This window comes from Neophocaena asiaeorientalis, unplaced genomic scaffold, assembly GCF_003031525.2.
Source record: "Neophocaena asiaeorientalis asiaeorientalis breed wild unplaced genomic scaffold, Neophocaena_asiaeorientalis_V1.1 scaffold105, whole genome shotgun sequence".
Lineage (NCBI taxonomy): Eukaryota > Metazoa > Chordata > Mammalia > Artiodactyla > Phocoenidae > Neophocaena > Neophocaena asiaeorientalis.
In genome coordinates, this window is record NW_020172162.1 from 4,774,812 (window position 1) to 4,795,837 (window position 21,026).

A 21,026-nucleotide genomic window follows, 5' to 3' on the forward strand; every position below is an offset into this window, starting at 1 on the left:
CTTACCTTAATATTGATTATAATATCAGGTTTCAAATTTAAATTTCTAATTAATTCTATTTGCTGGAAAATAGTCAGGGCATCCTGTGAAAGTGATGGTATTTCAGTGATAATATAGCCTGTAGAGTAAAACATAATTTTAAAAGTTTTATAATATTATCAACATCTGAGAGCATGGATTTACTATTATTACTTTATAAAAATATCATTTAGTTATTGATGAATACCAATGCTGTTCTTAAAATCATCTGTCAACAGTTAAAAATTAATAGTTAAGGTTATTGCCACATGAAGTATAACTCTGAATAATGTTTTTCTGACAATAAATAAAACCATTGGGCTAGGAGAAGACATCTTTAAAAATTCCAAATCAATTTATTTTAGGCACATGAGGTGCCTAGAGAAGGAAGTTCCATGCCAATAATTCTTTAACTCGTGTTAGGAAAGCTCATATGATGAATGGTAAAGGTATATTATAGTGGGTTGCATGGCATATTATTTTTATTTCTTGAATTAATATTTCATAATACAATGGAATATATATGTATATGTTTATGTAAGTTACAGAGAGTAATAAAATACCCATGTAACCCTCATACATTTTAAGAAACAACATTATCAATATGATTTTGGCTTAGTACATTTATTGGCTTGCATCCCTACCCAGAAACCTATATCTTCTCATTGAAATTCACCCTGGATACCATCATCATATTAGTTTCCTTAATATATTTCTTTAATTATGTCACTCTCTTGCTTGAGAAACCTTTCTCTTGTTAATAAATTCTTAACTCTTGCTGGGAATTAAAGGCCTTCGAACACTTTTTCTACTGTTTTATAGAATATTTTTTTCTTGGAGGAACAACTGACAGACAAATTATGGTTATTAAGCTTTGATTTTTGGCAGACATTTTATAAAAACTGAATGGAGTGAGGCTGTCAAGACTGACCAGTGTCTCCTCTGGGACATGATGGCTGGCATTAACCCCTTGGTCTGACACATTGCAATTGTGGGTGCTGTGGTGAAGGGACTGCATGACTTAGCCCTAGATTGAATTCAACCTTGGATAATTCCAGAGACCAGTCAGTTCCCAGAGTCCATGCCCTCCCCTTCTAAGAAACAAGGGGTTACACAAGACCTTCCTCCCATTCCCTCTGCTGCCAGCACTGCCCACATCTGTCTATTGTAAGTGGATGACAGAAAGATGCTTGGCATTCTGTTTGCTGTGCTCTCCAGCACCCTGCCCATTACTACAACCACTGCCACTGCCCTGAGAGCTTATCAGGCATTCCAAGTGTGACTGTTTGCAGGCATGCCAAACCTTGGGTGCACATGTATATTTGAATGAGTTTCATACTTGATCTCTTCCCTGGTGGAGGCAGCAGAAGAGTGGGTTGTTTCCATGGGGACTGGCTGTCTCCTGATAGGCCATTATTTGGGTTGCCTTAATGTTCTGAGCAATGGATTTGGGGGCTTTACCCATTGAGAGGTGGCCAGTATCATCATATCCAGACCCTGGAAATCTGTCTATGGAAGAGTTGCAGCAGAGACAGTTACGTCGCTTGTTTATCTCACCTTTGAAGATTTACCGTGGAATAACTTAGGTCTCTGGATCCAATTCTGGGAAGATCTCAGGGGGATACTTCTTAGAGCTGCTGAGCCCACTGTCAACCTCTCTAATCCCAGAGACATGTCGTGAAGATGGAAGCATAGGTGAGGATTCCACCCTCCGTCCCACTTCTCCTTGACACCATTACCAAGCCCTTGCACTCCATGCTGAAAACAGAGGAATGGTAGACCCCACGCCACTCCTTGCTGGAAGGCTCTGCATATACCATCATAGGCAGAATAGGCACTCAGCAGGCTAATGGCCAGCCTGCATCACCCCCACCAAGGGAAAACTCAAAGACTGTTCACACCACAGCCCAGGGGAAACCAACAGGCCCATACCGTCACTTTGCCCCTGCTTCCTGGCGCAGTGAGAAGAAGGAGGTATTCCCTATAGCCACAGAACTGAAGATGGTATGCTACTGCTTTTAGATTGAAGTGTTGAGAGATTCATGGACATTGGGTAGCTTAGTGTCCAGCCTGCCCTGATGGTCATCTCACCTCAGCCCAGCCTGGCATGAGTGGCCATATTGGTGACCCGTGACTTACAGTACCATCCATAATGTGCTATACCTGGGGCAGGGACTGCCCAGACCAGGGCTGTCCATCAGTCACGGAGGAAAATGATTTTTCTGCAATCTAGAAGGAGGATGCAGAGAAGGGCTTCTCAGGGTGCCCAGGAATTGACTCTGCCATTTTCTCTTGGGTGAGGATGCAGCTCATGGAAGCTGATTTTGGCTCAAGGCCAACACAGCATGACAGGTTGTGAATGAAGGGATTATAACTATAGATTGTGTAACTTTTTTCTAAACAGTGACAGAACCTCCAAGTATAAGAGGGCTCTGGTACAGAAAAATATTAAGATTGGATCTGGCAATACTTTACTGACAGCACATTATCTGTCTTTAGGGATCTTGGAGTCATCAATTACCCAGCCTTACCCAGCCCCTGACCCAAGTTAATATCTCTATTTTGAAAGCCCTTCACTTCCAATATTGCTTCTACCATCTACCAGGCTGCTGGGTAAGAACAAACATCAGAAAGAATCCTTGCTTAGCAGAGAGTTTCAAACTGTGTTTAGCAAAGTGCTAGGTTCCAAAGAAATTCCTTTGGGACTGCTGTAGTACAGGTGAGGGGAGGCTGGGCAGAAGGGGCTCAAGGTCCTGCCTTCACTGTAGCCTTTAAATGAGCCCAGTTGTGCATGACTAGACCGTGGCCATGCACTTGCATGCTGATAATGTGGCCCTCAGACTCAAGAAATCATTTATAGGGACTTCCCTGGTGGCACAGTGGTTAAGAATATGCCTGCCAACGCAGGGGACATGGGTTCGAGCCCTGATCTGGGAAGATCCCACATGCCACGGAGCAACTAAGCCCATGAGCCACAACTACTGAGCCTGCGCTCTAGAGCCCGCAAGCCACAACTACTGAAGCCCGCGTGCCTAGAGCCTGTGCTCCGCAACAAGAAAAGCCACTGCAATGAGAAGCCCGCGCACCGCGATGAAGAGTAGCCCCCGCTCGCTGCAACTAAAGAAAGCCCGCATGCAGCAACAAAGACCTAATGCAGCCAAAAATAAATAAATAAATTTATATTAAAGAAATCATTTATAGCACTCTTCCTCTGCAAGCTCTCAGGATAAGTACCAGTGCACAGGAAGTCTAGGGGAAAGAGGAATACATTAAATGACAGCAGGAGGTGCAATCAGCAAACTCCAGAAGGTAGGAAACTCTAAAAGACAAACAACCAGTTTTTTCAGCATAGAAAACACAAGATAATGTAAAAAGGTAGGGGCAACTTACAGATTAAAAGGGACTTGTGACATACTGATCAGTAGCAATATGTGAAACCTGGTTGGTTGGATCCTGCTTCCAAAATCAAACAGACAAACAAACAAAAAAACACCAACTAGAAAAAAAATATGAGGCACGTAGTGAAATTTGACAATAGACTGATTAGTAGATGATTTATTATTAATTTTTTAGGTATGATAATGGTAATGTGATAAGTTTTAAAAGAGTCCTTATCTTTCTGAGATACAGACTAAAACATTTACAGAAGAACTGATATGATATGGATTAGCTTCAAAATAAAGTAGGTTGAGGGGGAATGTATGCAGAGGCATAGATGAAACAAGATGAAACAACAGTTGTCATTGTTGAAGCTGGGTTTTTGACACATGGGGGGATTTTATATCATTCTCTACTTTTGCTTGAAATTTTCTGTAATAAGAAGTTAAAAGGGTTATGAACACTGTGAATGGCATAGCTGAGTAGATTTATTTTTCTCATGTTTTTTGCTTTCTCTTTTTGCCAATACTTATAATTTTTGCCATTTTTTTGTTGCCATGTAAGTCACTCTAAATTTTCTCAAGAGGTAGTGTGAGGTAAAGAATAAACAAAAAGGGCCTTCCCTGGTGGCACAGTGGTTGGGAGTCCGCCTGCCGATGCAGGGGACGCGGGTTCGTGCCCCGGTCCGGGAGGATCCCGCATGCCGCAGAGCGGCTGGGCCCGTGGGCCATGACCGCTGGGTCTGCGCGTCTGGAGCCTGTGCTCCGCAACGGGAGGGGCCGCGACAGTGAGAGGCCCGCGTATCCCCGCAAAAAAAAAAAAGAAAAGAATAAACAAAAAGATATTTGCCTGGCTACCTTTACATATGCATTTTCAGTTTCAATCATTATACTTTTTGAGGTCATTTATTGACCTATGTTGGAATTCTGTGATTGTCCTTTTTACCTTTTAATTCATTTTACTTCCCACATTCTGGGTGTTTTTCCCAAGTTCATCCTCTTTATTACTGATCAGTAGATAGATAAATGGATAGATAGCATATTTATATGAAATAAAGGAGATGATATCTGGATATATATCTATATATGTATGAATAGATATAGTTCAATCTGTACATAATCTATATATATATCTTTCTACCTATAGACATAGATAATATACATATATATGTATATATGGTCTTCAGTGACAAGTCTGCTGTTGCTATTTCCACTATTGATTTTCATTGTACTGCACTTTATTTGTATTCCTGTATTCTTAATAGTGACAATGTCCTCTCTTAATTTACTGAGAATATAAAGCAGATCTCTAAATTTTTCTTCTCTCATTCAATAAATCCATTTCAGGTGGATGATTTTCTCCCAAACACATTGTGATTCTTCTTCCTTCTTTTGCAAATGCCATACTTTTTAGTCATTCCGAACTTCAGTAGTCTTTCTTGAGAAATTAGATCCAAAGCCCCTACTCAGCATCGGTTTGAGGGCAGGGAGATTTCTCGGGTCCAGAGTCAGAGGGTAGACTGGATGAACAGGCTACAGCCTGCCAATATCTGGAGCCAGAGGGTTAGCTGCTGTCATTCTAGTTCCCATTTCCAGCCTTATTAGTGTGGATTAATGCAGAGAAACCTAATCATTGTCAGGACTTAGTAATAAAACTCAGGGTGAATAGGAAAGCAATCAGCAGAGGCTGTCAGCACTGCATCAAGGACCACAGCAGATTTTTCATGCTTTTGCTGGATAACACATTACTAAAAGGAGATTGAATCATATAAGCTTAAAATTTGAAAACAAATGTAGATTCTGAAGAATAAAAACAAGTGAACAAGCAAATAAAACTATTGGAGTTGCTCAACTGAATTTGGACTCTGGGATTCCTTTCCTATGCCAGGGCAAAAAAAAAAAAAAAAATGCAATTTCAGGAATTACTTGTGCCTCAGATAAACCACGAGTTTTAAGGCTGCATTGATAGCCACTGCTGTATAAAAATAAGCATACCAAAGTGAGAGACTTCTGGGGAGTTGAGCTTCTCCAACATTAGCTTTGTGACAAGTTCATCTGGAATGCTTTGGCCACTGATCAGCATCGACTGCAACTAAGAACAAACACAGATATTGTACATGATTGTATAATGTACCTGTGACACACAGCTTTTAAGGAAATCATAACAATTTTGAAAGTTAGATTTGTTTACCATAGCTCCTGATTCAGTGTCACTGGCAATCTGTTCTTCCAAAATTGGTAAAGCTAAAATATGAATTCAAAATAATAGCACAAATTGTTATTAGAATTTCCAAGTTAAGAAACATATTTCTGTGTTTTCTAACTAGTAACAAAGATTAACATTTGTGTCACTTTAGAGTTTACAAAGCACATTTATACACATTATGTCATTTAGGCCTAACTAAAGTATAAGGTAGCAGAATGTATTCCACAGAAAACTTGTCTCTGACACTCACTAGCTAAAGGATCTTGGGGAAACTAACTTCCCAAACACCTTTGCACCTTGCATGCTTGGGCCCTGTGTAGTATGCAAGGGGATACGAGGATGAAATGAGGTTGTATATGACAGTGATTTGGAAATTACAAAGTATCATACAAAGTATACAGTAGTATTACCAGTCCAGATACTGTTATAATCATACGTAGTTACATCTACAGCCCATGAATTTTGCACATTGATTGTATAAAAGGAAAATATGCATCAAGAAATGTTAAAAATAGATGAACACTGAAATTTATCTAGCAAAAAGGGGTCCTGAGGCTGAAATTCTAATAACTTGGTTCCTTTTTAAGAGGAGATATTTCATTCCATGATGGAAGATATCCTGGGACAGAAATGACAGGGGTATAACTTAGGGGAGGACCCAGGAGCTGATTATGTCCCTAGTTGCTAATAATCTATGGAAAGTTTGGTACTTTTTAAGATTTCCTACAAGTGAATTTTATTTTGATAAAAAAGGGGAAATTTTTAAAGTTTTGTGTGTGTGTGTGTTACGTGTTGCAGAATTGTTCTCTCCCCCAAGTTGTACCAGATCACAATATCACTAATGGCATGTGAAATGCTCATTTGATAACATTCTTGCCAACAATGATGGTAGAAACTTTAGAGATTCACTGCCAATTTATTAGGCAAATATAGATCAGCATTATTTTAATTAGCATTTCTTTGAGTAACAGTGAAGTTAAACTCTTTTCTTATATTTGTCCATTTTTATTTCCACTTTTATGAATTACAGATTCACTCTTTTGCTTATTTTTCTATAAAGGCATAAATGGTTTATTGATTAAAAGAATATTTATATACAAAGACATCAACCCCTGTCATATATATATTACAAAGAATGCAAAGCAAATTATAAATAATAAAAAAAATTTATCATTGAAGATAATTAAGTCTTGGAAAATCTCCCCAAGAGCAGCTATGAGAGTTCCATTTCTTTTCATATTTCACAGGGAGACACCCAAAACACACATATCCCCAATAGTTCTAAATTACAGAATTAGAGAATGGGAAGCAGTAGAATGGAGTCAAAGATGTTTCATAAACGTCCTAAATTCTATGACCAAAACTAAGACTAACAGAACGGCAAAACATGTTTGATGCTATTGTAAAGATAATGTTCACTGGGTTGATAGTGATGTGTGACAAAGCAAATATAGCAAATGTTAATCATAGACTCTAATAGATAGTAAGTAGATGGGCATATGGGTGTTCACTGTACAATGCTTTACATTTTAATGCATATTTGAAAGTTTTCATAATAAAATATTTGGGAGAAAAGATAAAATTTACCTTCTACACGAATACACTTCCATGCCTGTGTTATCTGTTGGGCTAATGTTGTCTTACCAACCCCCTTAAAAAGAAAAATATTATTTAAAACCGGATAGAATAGCTATTTGCCAATAAAACAGATATTTTAAAGATTCTATTGATGGTTACTATATTACATAATATTATCAAGTAAAATTTTTTTCCATACAATAAATAAAGAATGAACCCTAGATATTTATAGCTTCATTTTTCTCTATTAACTGTCCCGTTTGCCACATTTTATGAAGTGATTTTTTTTTTTAAATTAAGAAAATAGCCCTGAAAGCAGGAAGCTGTACCATAATGGTATTCTAGGTATTGCACTCTTCTGATTGTTAAATTTTGTAATTTTGAGTACAAATCATTTTGATTATATTGAGATTCATCATTTTATTTCCTGCCTAAAGCTTATTATAATTGTGAATGTCTTGACAGACTTCCATTTAGTAACTTTCAAGAGCAAAAATTCCTTCTTAATGGACATCTTTGAAAAGTATCATAGTTTAAAGATAGAAGTTCACTTTAATGAAGTAACACTTGCATCTGATTGCTTCCACTGTTGACTTTTAAAATTCTATTGTTTTTAGAAACATAATAGAAGTTATTGGAACCATTTCTTGACTCTGTTCCAGGGTCTCTAGAAAATCAAGTCAGCCCTTAGACTCTGCTATTCCTGAGAGGCTTTTATATTAACCACCTTAGGCCTTCGAATGGTAACTACCAACAAAGCTCAGAGGCTGAAAAAAGCTCTCATCTAGAGGTCCTTCCTAGAACTGCCTAGGAAGGCGAGCTATCTTACGACAGCCATTCTTGGTTTCTTCCTGTTTTGCAGAAAGACAATACATAGGTCCACTAACACACTGTGGGTAAAGATGAAGCACATCCCCTCTCAGGAGCTTTAGACACTGATGAGAGTATCCTCCATTTGTCTCTTTAGTGTCCTGTCTTCACATATCCAGAGAGCCTCACAACAAATTTCACAGAAAGTTTTATATGGATATTGAGTGTGAAATAACCTTGGATCACATACTACTAACAATTGTCATGGTGCAGTGCTTTGATGAGTTAATTTATTCATAATATAAAAGCAAAGATAAATACAATCTAGGTTCCTTTTCAATAATAGTGTACAAGAGGAGAGAAAGTTATAATTTACAACCAATACTATATCAGAGTTTGTCATACAGTGAAAGTCTAACAAACACTCAAAAAAAAATTAGCACACGATGTGGTTTTCAATCTTGTATGGTGACATGAGATTATGACTTTAAAAATTAAAAAATATATTAAATAATAAGTTAGAAGAGATAACTTACTGGTTTCCCAAATACAACAAAGCAAACAGGTTTAGACAACATAAAGTTTTTGTCAGCTTCATCTTCATTAAATATATCCACAAAAGGATGCTCTTCTGTCTTCTCTTGAGAAGTCATAATACAAAATACTACAGTAAGAAAGAGTAAGATTGTTAAAGTGCCTAATTTAGGAGGAATGGGCAGGCAGGTTAGGGAGAACTAGAATATTCTGTGAATTTACTTAGCCCAGAAGCCGTTCCATGCCACTAAGAGATGGATTTTGCCAATAATGGCAAATAAGTTAAACTGATCTATTAAAACAATAATAGGTTCATAGTTTGAGACAGAAAGCAAAAGCCAGCTATATGCTATATAAGACAGCTAAAATAAAGTATCTTTGAAAGACTAAATTAAGGAAAACATACATACATGTATATATTCACATGTATGTTTTGATGTGTGTATTCTATTAAAGATCAAATTAGTGTACACACAACCAGCCAAACAAAAACCCAATAGCAAATGCTTTAAAAAATCAAACTAAATATGTTATATGTGTATACACATATAAATTAGTCAATGGGTATGTGTGTAGGGCCTACTAATGGCTCTAATTAGAAATCCTAATGGAAATGAGAAAATACATAGAACTGAAAAATAATGAATATAATATATATCAAAATATATAAGCTCACAATTTAAGAAGTTAGAAAAAGAAAAATAGATATTAAAAATTAATAAAATCGAAAAACATTATATAAAGAAGGGCAACAAGGCTAAATAGCAGTATTTTGAAGAGATTTACAAATAGAAAACTCTGTCAAGATTGATCAAGAACAGAAGATAGAAGGCACAATTAAATAATATTAAACATTGGTTTTTTAGAGGTGTGTTTTCTCACATCTCAAAACTAAGATTTTCCTATGTTTTCGTTGTTGTTGATTTCTTTCATTAATCAGAGACTGTTCTCCATATTACATTAATTCTTTGAAATTTGTTGAGTCTTGCCTTATGGCCTACCCCATGGTAATTTTCAAAAAAATTGTCTACATCAAGTTTGTGAATTTTATTGGTTAAATCTTCCATAATGCTTACTGATTTACTGTCTACTTGATCAAACAATATTAGACATAGGAGGAAGGACCACAGAGAAAATAATGCTGCAGATATATAGATAATAAGAGGCTATCATAAAGTTATCCCAAGTAAATTTGAAAACTTAGGCAAAATTGACAAATTACTAGAAAAATCAGCTTCTTAAGAAACAGAGAAAACTTGAGTGGTTCTATAACCATTAAGGAAACTGAATCAGTAACTAAAAATCTTCCCATAAGGAAACCAGATGGTTTTATTGAAGTGCTCCAAGTCTTGCAATCTTATAAACACTCCTTCAGAAAAAGGATAAAGTGGAGACTTCTTACTTAATTTATGGCTCTCATATAACCTCCATACCTATACCAGAGAATAGTCCAAAAAAGCAAAATGATATGCCAACTTCATTCATGAACAAGATTTTTTTTTTTTTTTTTTTGGCGATATGTGGGCCTCTCACTGTGGTGGCTTCTCCCATTGCAGAGCACAGGCTCCAGACACACAGGCTCAGCGGCCATGGCTCATGGGCCCAGCCGCTCTGCGGCATGTGGGATCTTCCCGGACTGGGGCACGAACCCGTGTCCCCTGCATCGGCAGGCGGACTCTCAACCACTGTGCCACCAGGGAAGCCCCCCATGAATAAGATTTTTAAAAATCCTAATCAAAGTATTAGCAAGTTGAATCTAGCAATATATGAAGGAGATAATAACATCATGGCCAAGTTGGGCTTCCCCAGGAATTCAAGGATGGTTAGTATGAGAAAATTAATTTATCATATTAAAATAAATTTAAGGAGAAAAACTATATGATTATCTTAATAGATGTAGAAATAGTATTAGACAATTCAACACCCTTTAATGTTGAATAAAAGATAAACCTCTTAGCAACTAAGAATAGAAGGGAACTTCTTTTATTGATAAAGGGTGTGAATGAAAGACACCCTTATATTTAATGATTAAATATTTAAAATGTTCTTTTTAAGACAAAAGAAAGAAAAGTGTAATTATTCCCAGTTGATATGACTGTCTACATAGAAAACCCAAATATGTCACAGATAAATTTTAAGAATAAAATAATCCAATTTGCTGAATTCAAAACCATTATACAAAATTCAGTTGCATTTCTATATATCAAAAATAGCTAGAACATGTAACCAAATATAAATATGACTTAGCAGCAAAAATATAAAATAAACAGGATTAAATAGTACAAAAGATATACAAGCCCTTTATGGAAAAGTTACAAAACCTTATGAAAATACTTTAATGAATAGACTTGAAAAATGAAACAAAACTTTGTCCCAGTGGTCTGGGACATTGTTCACAGAACAATGAAAAATGGGTTGGAGGGGGCTATATACTTCCAGGTAAATGCGATATGATTACATTTCTCTGTGGAAGTTAAGAATATTCAAATGGGCTTAATATACCAATATTATTTTAAGATGACAATATGAAATAAGATGTAGTAAGAAGTATTACTAGTACATTAAAAAGATTTGAGATGAAAACTTCAGGAACTCAAGGGCTGAAATTCCAAGTTTTTAAAAAATACCATCAAAATAAGTAATGCTAGTATAAAATGTAATTGTAAAGGAGAAAATGCATCTAAACCTCTTAGAGAGATCATGCATTTATTAAGGAGTCTCCGTAAAGCACACTAAAACCAGGGCGATAAGGCCCGGGATGGGGATATCTAGTTGGATGTCTAAGTACCTTGAGTTTTGAACCCCAAGATTACTCCCAAATGCGCTGTATTAACAGAAGTAACCTTCTCATTTATGGAAGAGAGCAGCCTCTCCATGCCTCACCTGAGGCAGATGCCTCAGAAGACAATGCTCGACTTTTACAAGCTTATTTCCCCTCATAGCTTCTAGAGCAGTAACTGGGGTCAAGTGTCAGCCCAGCCCAACTGGGGAGGCACTGGACAGGAAGAAAGGTGTTATGCACCTAAAGAGCTCCAGGGCCTGGCTATGAGTGTACCAACAGGAACCAGGAGAACACGCCTGGGAAAGATCTTGAGGGTGTCAGGTGAGGGGAATGCAGACTGGATAGGAGTTTATTGATGGTGGGCTGTCTCGCATGACTCATAGTTTAACATCCTAGCTAGGACACCTGGAGCAAGTCCTAATTCACTGCTGGTAAGGTTACTTGAAGCTTGGAAAAAAACAATGAGGTGTAAATGCCAGAACTGCCTTGACAGGGCACAGAGGCAGGTGTTAAATACTCACAGAAGTGGCATGTTAAGTCGATTTATTATGTTAGGCCAGAGAACCATCAGCCTACTCCGCTCTTTGGGATGGACAGAGGGCACTCTTTTCATTAAGATATTAAGGAATGAGCTAGTAAGGGAGCACTGGCATCACTACGAAGCTCAGTGATGGCTGTCCTTTTTTGGGCCAGGATTTAAAGTAAGGGAGAGGGTTTCCCTGGTGGTGCAGTGGTTGAGAGTCTGCCTGCCGATGCAGGGGACACGGGTTCCTGCCCTGGTCCAGGAAGATCCCACATGCCGCGGAGCGGCTGGGCCTGTGAGCCATGGCCGCTGAGCCTGCGCCTCCGGAGCCTGTGCTCCGCAATGGGAGAGGCCACAACAGTGAGAGGCCCGCATACCGCAAAAAAATAAAATAAAATAAAATAAAAAATAAATAAAATAAAGTAAGGGAGAGGCCGCTATGATACTGGGTTCTCATGTGTCAGTGGGGATGACAGGGTCTGGAAGAGCAGAGGCCAGGTGGCAGCCCTTAACTGTGAGAAACAAAGTAGGTATAATTACTATAATGGGCAGCAAGCCCAGAATGGCCACAAGCAAGACCCACAGAGATCTGCGGTGATAGTGATAAACCATGGGCTCCCTAGGGGTGAGACAGATGAGCAGTCGATGAAAGTGTTGATTAACTTACATTTCTAAAAACGAAAAAGGGTAAGTGAACCAAAGGCTGATGTCAGCAGCCACAGTAGAAGTCATGATTCCTTCTTCATGATCCCAGAGCCCATTGACTGAAGGGACGGCAAGGAGTCCTCGAGGATCTAGCCTACAACTCCATAGCAAGTATTTATAATAGGGATTCCCCAATCCTTCCCCAAGAGAACCTACAACAATTAACCAGAGAAATAGATACTGTGGAAATAGGAATATTCTCCTCTTTGAACAGTTATAGGACACAGGGTCTCAGCTGACATCAATACCAGCAGATCCAAAATGCCATCATAGCCTCGTATTAGAGCGAGGGCAAATGGAGAACCAGTGATAAATGGAACCTTGGCTCAAGTCTGTCTTACAGTGCATCCAAAGGGTCTGAAGGATCACTCGGTGGTTATTTTCCTGGGCCTTGAGTGCATAACAGGGATTGCAGCTGGAAAAACCTTCACAGGGATTCCCTAACTGTGGAATAAGGGCCACTGTGGTTGAAAAGGCCAAGTGGAAGCTCATGAAACTGCACACCTGCTCCTTAGCCTCTGCCCTAGATAGACAATAGTAAATCATCCTGAATGAAATGGAAGAGTGCTATCCCAAAACTATTTAAAAGATGCATTGTCCTGTTTAATTCTCTAGTCTGAGTTTCTGCAAAAACCAGATCATGACAGATGATATTGGACCATTGTAAATGTAACTAGGGGCAGCCCCAACTGCAACTGCTGTGCAGAGAACTTTACTAGATGGACACAGCTTCTTATACTTGATATATAGCTACTCAGCTGGAAAATGCATTTTTTTTTCAATACACATCAAGGAGGAGGATCAGAAGCAGTCTGTATTTACTTAGAACAGTCAGCAATGGACATTTAGTCTTACCCCGGGACTCTCCTGTTCTTTGTAACAAATATAGCACAAAGGGGTCTTGTTGATCCACAATATTGACAATATCAGACCTGGTGAGTGGGAAGAAGCAAGTGTTCTGATAAGACGTATGGGCAGCAGAAAATGGGAAATAAACCTACAAAGATTCGAGGACCTGTTATATTGGTGTAGTTTTAAAAGGCCAGTGGTCTGGGACATTCTGAGACATTCTCTCCAAGGTAAAGGACAAGTTACTGTACCTTACACCTTCTATCTCTAAAAAAGAGGTGCAATATTTTGTAAGTCTCTTTAGTTTTTGGAGACAGCATGTAGCACATTTGGGAATACTGCTCTGATCCATTTAAGGGGTGACTTGGAAAGCTGTCAGTTTTGAGTAGGGCTGAGAGCAAGAGATAGCTCTGCAGCAGTTTCAGGCTACGGTGCCGACGCCTTGCTTCATGGGCCATATACCTGGCCAGATCCCACGATGCTAGAGGTAGCTGTGCTGGGTAGGATACCTTTTGGAATCTTAGAATGCCTGGCCATGGGACGTCACACGAAAGTGCCCATCGTGAGCTGGGTATGTCAGACAATCAAGTCCTCAAGTTGGGCAGGCACAGCAGTAATCCACTTAATGAGAAAAATGGAACACTGGGATCAGGCCAAATACATTTCATAAGCAAGCAGCCTAGACACCCCCATGTTACCTATCTTTGGTTCACCAATGTCCCTTGGCTCATACCTCATATGGAATTCCCCGGGAACAGCTCATAAAAAAACGAAAACAAAAATCATGGATGAATCACGATATATTGGTGCAAGCTGTAAACGGAATGCTTTCAGACTTTAGTCCCATTCAGGTGTAGCCCTGAGAGATGGTGATTAGGGGAAGTCCTCCTGGTGGGTAGGGCTTTAAGCAGTATTCCTAGGTCCTCAATTTGGAGAACAGTGCTGAATGGCTTGGTGCAGGGCCTGGAAGGAGCAAGACTGGATGATAAGAGAAGAGCTCTGGGGAAGAAGCATGTGAATGGGGCTATGAGAGTGGTGTAACAAACATGATATATGGTGATCCCCAATGAGTCACACCCTTGTATAAGGAGTTATTGCACTGGCAGGTGGAGGTAGTTGCTGCTGCATAATTGGGGGCAGGGAGATATCTGTATTTTTGATAAATGGATCTATCTTCCTTTTCTTTTAGAAACTGGGACCACACACAGCCTTGAAGAACCAGTGACAAGGTGCTGGAAATTTAATGTGTGGGGAGGGGAGTGACTATGAGTGGCACAAAGAGTGGAACGTAGCAGATGTTATTAGTGCCCTGCCCCTATCCACTTGATATGTGCCTTTTCCAGGGATGGCCAGCCCAACTTCCAAGGGCTGGCATGTGTGATTCTTTGTCTAAGGACTCTTTGTCTAAGGACTCTTTCTAGCTGCCAGAACTTATTCTGCCTGAGCACAGGGCAGACTAGAAGTTACAGGGAATTAATGTTCTGCCATAGCAGCCCTCAACCAATAACTGATGGGAGTTGGTGAATAAATACCCCAGCTCCCTTTCCCCTTACAAGGAATAACTGGGACAGACATCCAAGCATTCCCCAGTGAATTCAGCCCACAGAGAAATTTGCTTGATAATATTCCCTTCATTAGCTTCCTTCCCTTTCCTGCTGTTGTTCGCTAGATTATTGCCCATGTAAACGATTTGTCCTCAAATTTTGTCTCAGGATCTACTTCTGGGTGAACAAAACTAAGACCAGGTTCGAATGAAAGTGCTTAATTATAGTATAACATAATAATTGAAAACTAAATATTGGAAAACCAGAGTTCTACAGTTATTTCGAGTTGTTATCCTAAATAAAAACATTGTGCAAATACTTAACTCATGTTCAGAAGAGTTGGTTTCCATTATGAAGTGGAACAGAACTAAATATTTTTCCCAGTTAAAAGATCTAAGTCAATGCAAAATGCCAGAACTGACATGGCCATCTTTCTAGTTCTTTTTTTTTTTTTTTTGCGGTACGCGGGCCTCTCACTGTTGTGGCCTCTCCCGTCGCGGAGCACGGGCTCCGGACGCGCAAGCCCAGCGGCCATGGCTCACGGGCCCAGCCGGTCCGCAGTATGTGGGATCTTCCCGGACTGGGGCACGAAACCGCGCCCCCTGCATCAGCAGGCGGACTCTCAACCACTGAGCCACCAGGGAAGCCCCTCTAGTTCTTAATAAAAAGGGTCCCAAACTATGAAAGAAAATGTAAAATAATAAATAATTAAATGTTAATTTTAAAAATTTGTAATTTCTCAATTTTGAATTTACAATATAATCCCTAATGTTACATTATGGATTTTAAATTTTAAAGTTTCCTTACACTTATAGCAGTTGAAAAATCCTCTAGCAGTGGGTTCTGCGGTTAACAGGGGGCCCATCTCCTGGGAAACCTAGCACTTCTACCTAGGCTGGGTTAGCTGTCACTAGAGTACATCTTACATCTCACAGTAGGTGCTCAGTAAGGACCTGTGAAATGAAGACATTGATACTTGAAAAGGGAAGTGGGTTTAAAAAGCGGAATTTACGGAGATCCCGAACTTTAGTTTTGCAAGAAAAGGAACTGGTCGGGGGTCCACGCAGGAGGTGGGATTCCATTCGTGCGACACCAATATGAATCCGAGCTGTGGACTCCTACCCCTACTTACCTGGCCGCAGCGGACCCCAGCGGACCCCACCAGCAGGCCGCAGCCGCCTCCCGGGACTCTCTGTGGAGCGGTTGCCAAGAGATCGGCTGAGCGGTTGCCAAGGGAACCCAGAGCTGAGAAGAGCGCAAAACTTCTCGGGGGGCGGGGCCTCGGGAGGTGGGGCTGTGATTTATTTTCTCATTTTCAATATTCACTTTTGTACCTAATTTTGTATTCATAATTATAATACACTCCTTTTCACAAAAATGGAAGGTGATGATCAAAGAGGGTACATGCATTGTCTATTTATGTTCACGCACATCCAAAGGAAGAAACCTTATTTTAACGCAGAACTACAAAGCCAGTGCTACACTGCACTGCATTACACTCGGCAGCTCATTTTTAGAATTTACAGATGGTTAACCTCGTGCACAAGTATGTGGCAAAGTTGGAAATTTCCAACTTTAGATGATTCAAAAAAAATTGCTTGAACCACACACCCTCTGGACAATGTGGGTTTTGTTGACTCTCCTAAGGGTAAAATAGACAACAAAGAGAGCGAGGGCGGCGGGGAAAACACCCTCAGTGAAAGAACATTGTAGGTTTCCAAGAACACAAGCGCAGAAGTAGGCGGGGAAAAACAGACCAACTTGGAAATGGTTCTATCTGCAACTCGGAGAACCTCTTCAAAAGAAGCAATCCAGTCCCAAAAGATCTACTTTTCTAAAGAGAAGGACTAGATAAACGAGAGATTTAACTAAACCAGCAGCTCTTTTCCCCACCCATTTTTTCTCTTGCCAGTACCAAAGATGGCGCTATTTGCTTCATCCCTCGGCTGTACGCAGGTTCTGGGAACCTCTACACGACCTCTCTATGGTGCACCCTCCAGCCCCGCCCCCTCCGTGCCTGGGGCTGGACTTGCCTGGAGGTGGGGCGTAGGATCCGGAAACACTTAAGCGTGTTAGCTGGTTGTCTATATATTTATCGCCCAGGCGGTGATTTTCTCGGCTGAAGCTGGGGTCCAGCGTCTGAGACGTCTTCTCTTCGAGTCTCCTGGGGCAGTCAGGAGGCTGCCACAACCTGTGCCGCGGCCTGGGGCCCTGCCTTGGGGGCCCCCACTAGCTCGGGCCATGCCCGCGGCCGCCGCCCCCATTATCAGCTCGGTTCAGAAGCTGGTCCTGTACGAGACTAGAGCTGTGAGTACCCTGCGCAGTGGAGCGCGGGCGGGAGGATGGCGGCCGAGTAGGTGTGGGGCAGAGGCAGCATTTCCCCCCCCCCAGCCCCCCCATTTTCCCAGTTCCCTAATCCCAGCGGCGGGGAATATGCCCGAGGGGGCTTCGCCCAGTTATCGCACCCCGGGCTTTTGCACGTAAACATTTCCACTTAAAAGCCACGGTCGGAACACACTGGCAACAGGTGTTTGTGGTATCTCAGTAACTGTTAATGAGGTTTTATACGAGTTACTGAATTCTTAACAACTTTCAGAGTCTTAGAGTTCTACAGTTCACTGGTTACAATACAGGCAGGGGTATGGAGAATGCTTTTGACCTGTGAATCGGTAACTTGTCTGTTTTCTTATTCCATGGCATAGCATCGCTATGATTTATGTTAATTACGTGCGCTTTTATTGCTGACATTTTTGGTTTTCTTTATTTGAAAGGAAATAAAAACTTATTCTGTTTAAAGACAGTTGATTTTGTTGGGGTAACATTATTTTGCTTTTCACTTGACTTTTTGCCAAAACATTTTATTTTGTTTTATTACTTCAAATTGCCATGAAAATAATTGCTAGTAGAGTAAGCAGATTCGTTTTTATGTTTAGGTTACTAGTTCCCTAAAATTTAGGGAATGGTGTTTATAGAAATACGTACTTTGTCATTTGTGTGGTTGGAAAATAAAGTATACTTTCTTAAATTGGGGTAACAGTGATATTAGGGTCTGTGTTTAAATTACACTTTATGGTAACAAGATTGCATGTGCTGGAAACCTGCACAATACTCTTCCTTGTGCTACAGAGTGTCTTATAAGGCACAGTCAGTGGGACTTGGGTTGTCTCTACTAGATACAAGAGTATAAGAAGGTACTTATCCTAACAGTTTCTCGGTTATAACAGGGTCCTAATAGCTTGTCTGCCTCAGGTCATCATTAGTGTAGAAACACTGTTGACCCTAAATTAGTTTTGGTGACAATTTCATTTGATTAGATCCAGACCAGCAGATGAAATTACCTAATATACTGTATTTGCAAATATCTTCAGTTGTCCTCTGAGGAGAGCTCTACAGAAGTACCATTTTGAAACAAAACCTTCTGCTTTCTGTACAAGTGCTGATAAATATCCCTAGGTAGAAATATACATACTATATTTAAAACACAGAAATTTCAGCCCTTTAATAAGCTGAACATTCATGAGGACTGGCTGAGATGCAAGTGTTCTTTCTAAAGCACAATTCATATTATAGGGCTTTTCTGCTCAGAACCCTTCAGTGGCTCCCATTCTGAGGAGAGTAAACTCTGTATCTCTTAGTTGCCTGTTTAGTTACTGGCAACTAAATAGATCCTAGGAATTAAAAAAAAAATGGTAGCAGGTTGTATTAATGAGACTAATAGCTAATGCTTTTGGAAGAGTTCTATGCCAGGCACTGGTCAAAGCACTCTACATACTTTATTATTTAATCCTCATAAAACTTCTAAGGGGCAAATGTTGTTGCTATTCCTGTTATTATTTGGTGAAGAAGAAAAATGAGGCAAAACAGGTTAGGACAGTGCTGTTGAATAGTGTGGGCTGGCAGCTGGTGCCAGGCATAGATGGTTTGTAACTGGATGGCAACAAGCTGCATATAGAAATTGAGAGTGATTAGAAACTTTTACAGCAATTTGACAGAGTAATTGTATTTCAGATGAATCAGCTAAACATTGGGTTTATGGTTTATGTCTTTGGCTTTCTGTTTTTAGCTTTGTTATGGAAATTTCAAGCAAATACAAAGTAAACAGAATGGTATAATAAACTCCCATCTAGCCATCACCCAGCTCCAAAATTACCAACATTCTGTCACCCTCTATTATCTGTAACTTGTTCCACTTCCCACCCACAACTTATTATTTTATATGGTTCTTTTTCTTTAAAATTTATGTAAATCAAAATGCACAAATCTAAGCTATAGAATTCGGACAGAAGTATACATGTGTTAACCACACGCTTATGTTGCTGTGGAAAGTTCCCTTGTGTCCCTATCCAGTCAACTGCCCCCTTTCCCTTCCTGGCAACTAATATTCTGTTTTTAAAATGTTAGATTAGATATGCCTGTTCAAGAATTTTATATGAATGGAATTGTACAGTACACACTCAAGTCTAGTGTCTTTTGCTCAGCATAATGTCTTTGAGGTTCATCCATGTTGTTGTGTGTATCAGTAGTTTGTTTCGTCGTCGTCTTCTTCTTCATTTATTTATTTATTTTTTGCGGTACGCCGGCCTCTCACTGTTGTGGCCTCTCCCGTTGCGGAGCACAGGCTCTGGACGCGCAGGCTCAGCGGCTGTGGCTCACGGGCCCAGTCGCTCCGCGACATGTGGGATCTTCCCGGACCGGGCCATGAACCCGTGTCCCCTGCATCGGCAGGTGGACTCTCAACCACTGCGCCACCAGGGAAGCCCCTCTTCTTATTATTGAATAGTTGTCCATTGTATACATATTCCACAATTTGTTTATACGTTTTCCCTATTGACTTAGACTGTTTCCACATTTAGACTGTTGTTAATAAGCCAGCTGTGAACTTCTTGAACAGTTATATTTGTAGACTTATGTTTTCACTTCTCCTGGGTAAATACCTCTTAATGAAATTGCTGGTCATAGGGTTGATGTTAGGTGGTTGCACCATTTCACACTCCCATCAGCAAGGTATAAAAGTCTCCATTGTTCCATATCACTGACAGCATTTAGTGTTGTCAGTCTTTAGTTTTAGTTATTCTAGCGGTGTATAATGGCATCTTATTATGGTTTTAATTTGCATTCCCCTAATGACTAGTGATGTTGAGCATCATTTCATGTACTTATTGGCCATTTTTATATCTTCCTTTTTGAAGTGTCTGTTCAAGTCTTTTGCCCACTTTAAAATTAGACTGTTTGCCTTTTTATTATTGATTTGTAGGAGTTCTTTATGTATTATGGAATCAAGTCCTTCATGATATATGTATTGTGAATATTTTCTTTCAGTCAGCAGCTTGCCTGTACATTTTATTAATGATCTTTTTTTCAGCTTTATTGAAGTATAATTGACAAACAAAATTGTAAGATATTTAAGGTGTGCAATGTGATGATTTTTATGTATATATATAAAATTTTATATACATATATACACATTGTGTTAGCAGTCTTTTGATGAACAGAAGTTTTTACTTTCAATGAAGTATAATTTATCAGTTTTTTTCTTTCATAGTTACTGTTTTCTGTGTCCTATCTAAGAAACCTTTGCCTACTCCCTGAGCACAAAGATATTTTCCTATGTTTCCTCTAAAAGATTTATACTTTTAACTTTACTTTTAGGGGTGTGTTTCATATTAAATTAATTATGTGTATGGTGTGATGCAGGGATTGCATTGCTTATCTACTGTGGTGTAACAAATTACCTCCAAACTTAATGACTTTAAACATTTCGTATTTCACAGTTTCAGTAGATTGGGAATCTGAGTGTGACTTAGCTGAGAGCTTCTTACTCAGGATCTCATGAAGTTGCAGATGTCAGGTGGGCTACAGTCCTCTAGACTGTGCTGGAGGATTTACTTCCAATATGGCTCACTCACATGCTTGGCAGTTGAGCTGGTTGTTGACAAGAGGCTTCAGTTCCTCACCTAATGGACATTTCCACAGGACTCCTTGAGTGTCCTTATGATGTGGTAGCTGGATTTGTCCAGAAAGAATGATCCAAGAGAAACAAGGGCGAAGTTGCAATGTCTTTTGTGACCTAGCCTCAGAAGTCACACGCCATCATTTCTGC

General features: G+C 39.7%; 2 protein-coding genes across 3 annotated transcripts in view; one reads left to right on the forward strand and one right to left on the reverse strand.

The window, feature by feature from the left end:
• Positions 1–16,162, reverse strand: part of AK9 (adenylate kinase 9) — a 116,062-nt gene extending 99,900 nt beyond the window's left edge. Inside the window, exons 1-6 of the mRNA XM_024755840.1 lie at positions 16,059–16,162; positions 8,526–8,653; positions 7,189–7,252; positions 5,587–5,639; positions 5,391–5,487; positions 6–118 (exon numbers count right to left, since the gene is read on the reverse strand). Coding sequence (XP_024611608.1) covers positions 6–118; positions 5,391–5,487; positions 5,587–5,639; positions 7,189–7,252; positions 8,526–8,642 — 444 coding nt within the window. The 5' untranslated portion in view covers positions 8,643–8,653; positions 16,059–16,162. The remainder of the gene's footprint in view (positions 1–5; positions 119–5,390; positions 5,488–5,586; positions 5,640–7,188; positions 7,253–8,525; positions 8,654–16,058) is intronic.
• An 831-nt stretch (positions 16,163–16,993) lies between these two features.
• FIG4 (FIG4 phosphoinositide 5-phosphatase) overlaps positions 16,994–21,026 on the forward strand; it is a 131,053-nt gene continuing 127,020 nt past the window's right edge. For both annotated transcript variants that reach the window (XR_003004555.1, XM_024755194.1), the window contains exon 1: positions 16,994–17,233. Coding sequence is in view for 1 of the 2 variants with exons in the window: in XM_024755194.1 (XP_024610962.1) it covers positions 17,168–17,233 (66 nt within the window). In the remaining variant the exon portion in view is untranslated. The remainder of the gene's footprint in view (positions 17,234–21,026) is intronic.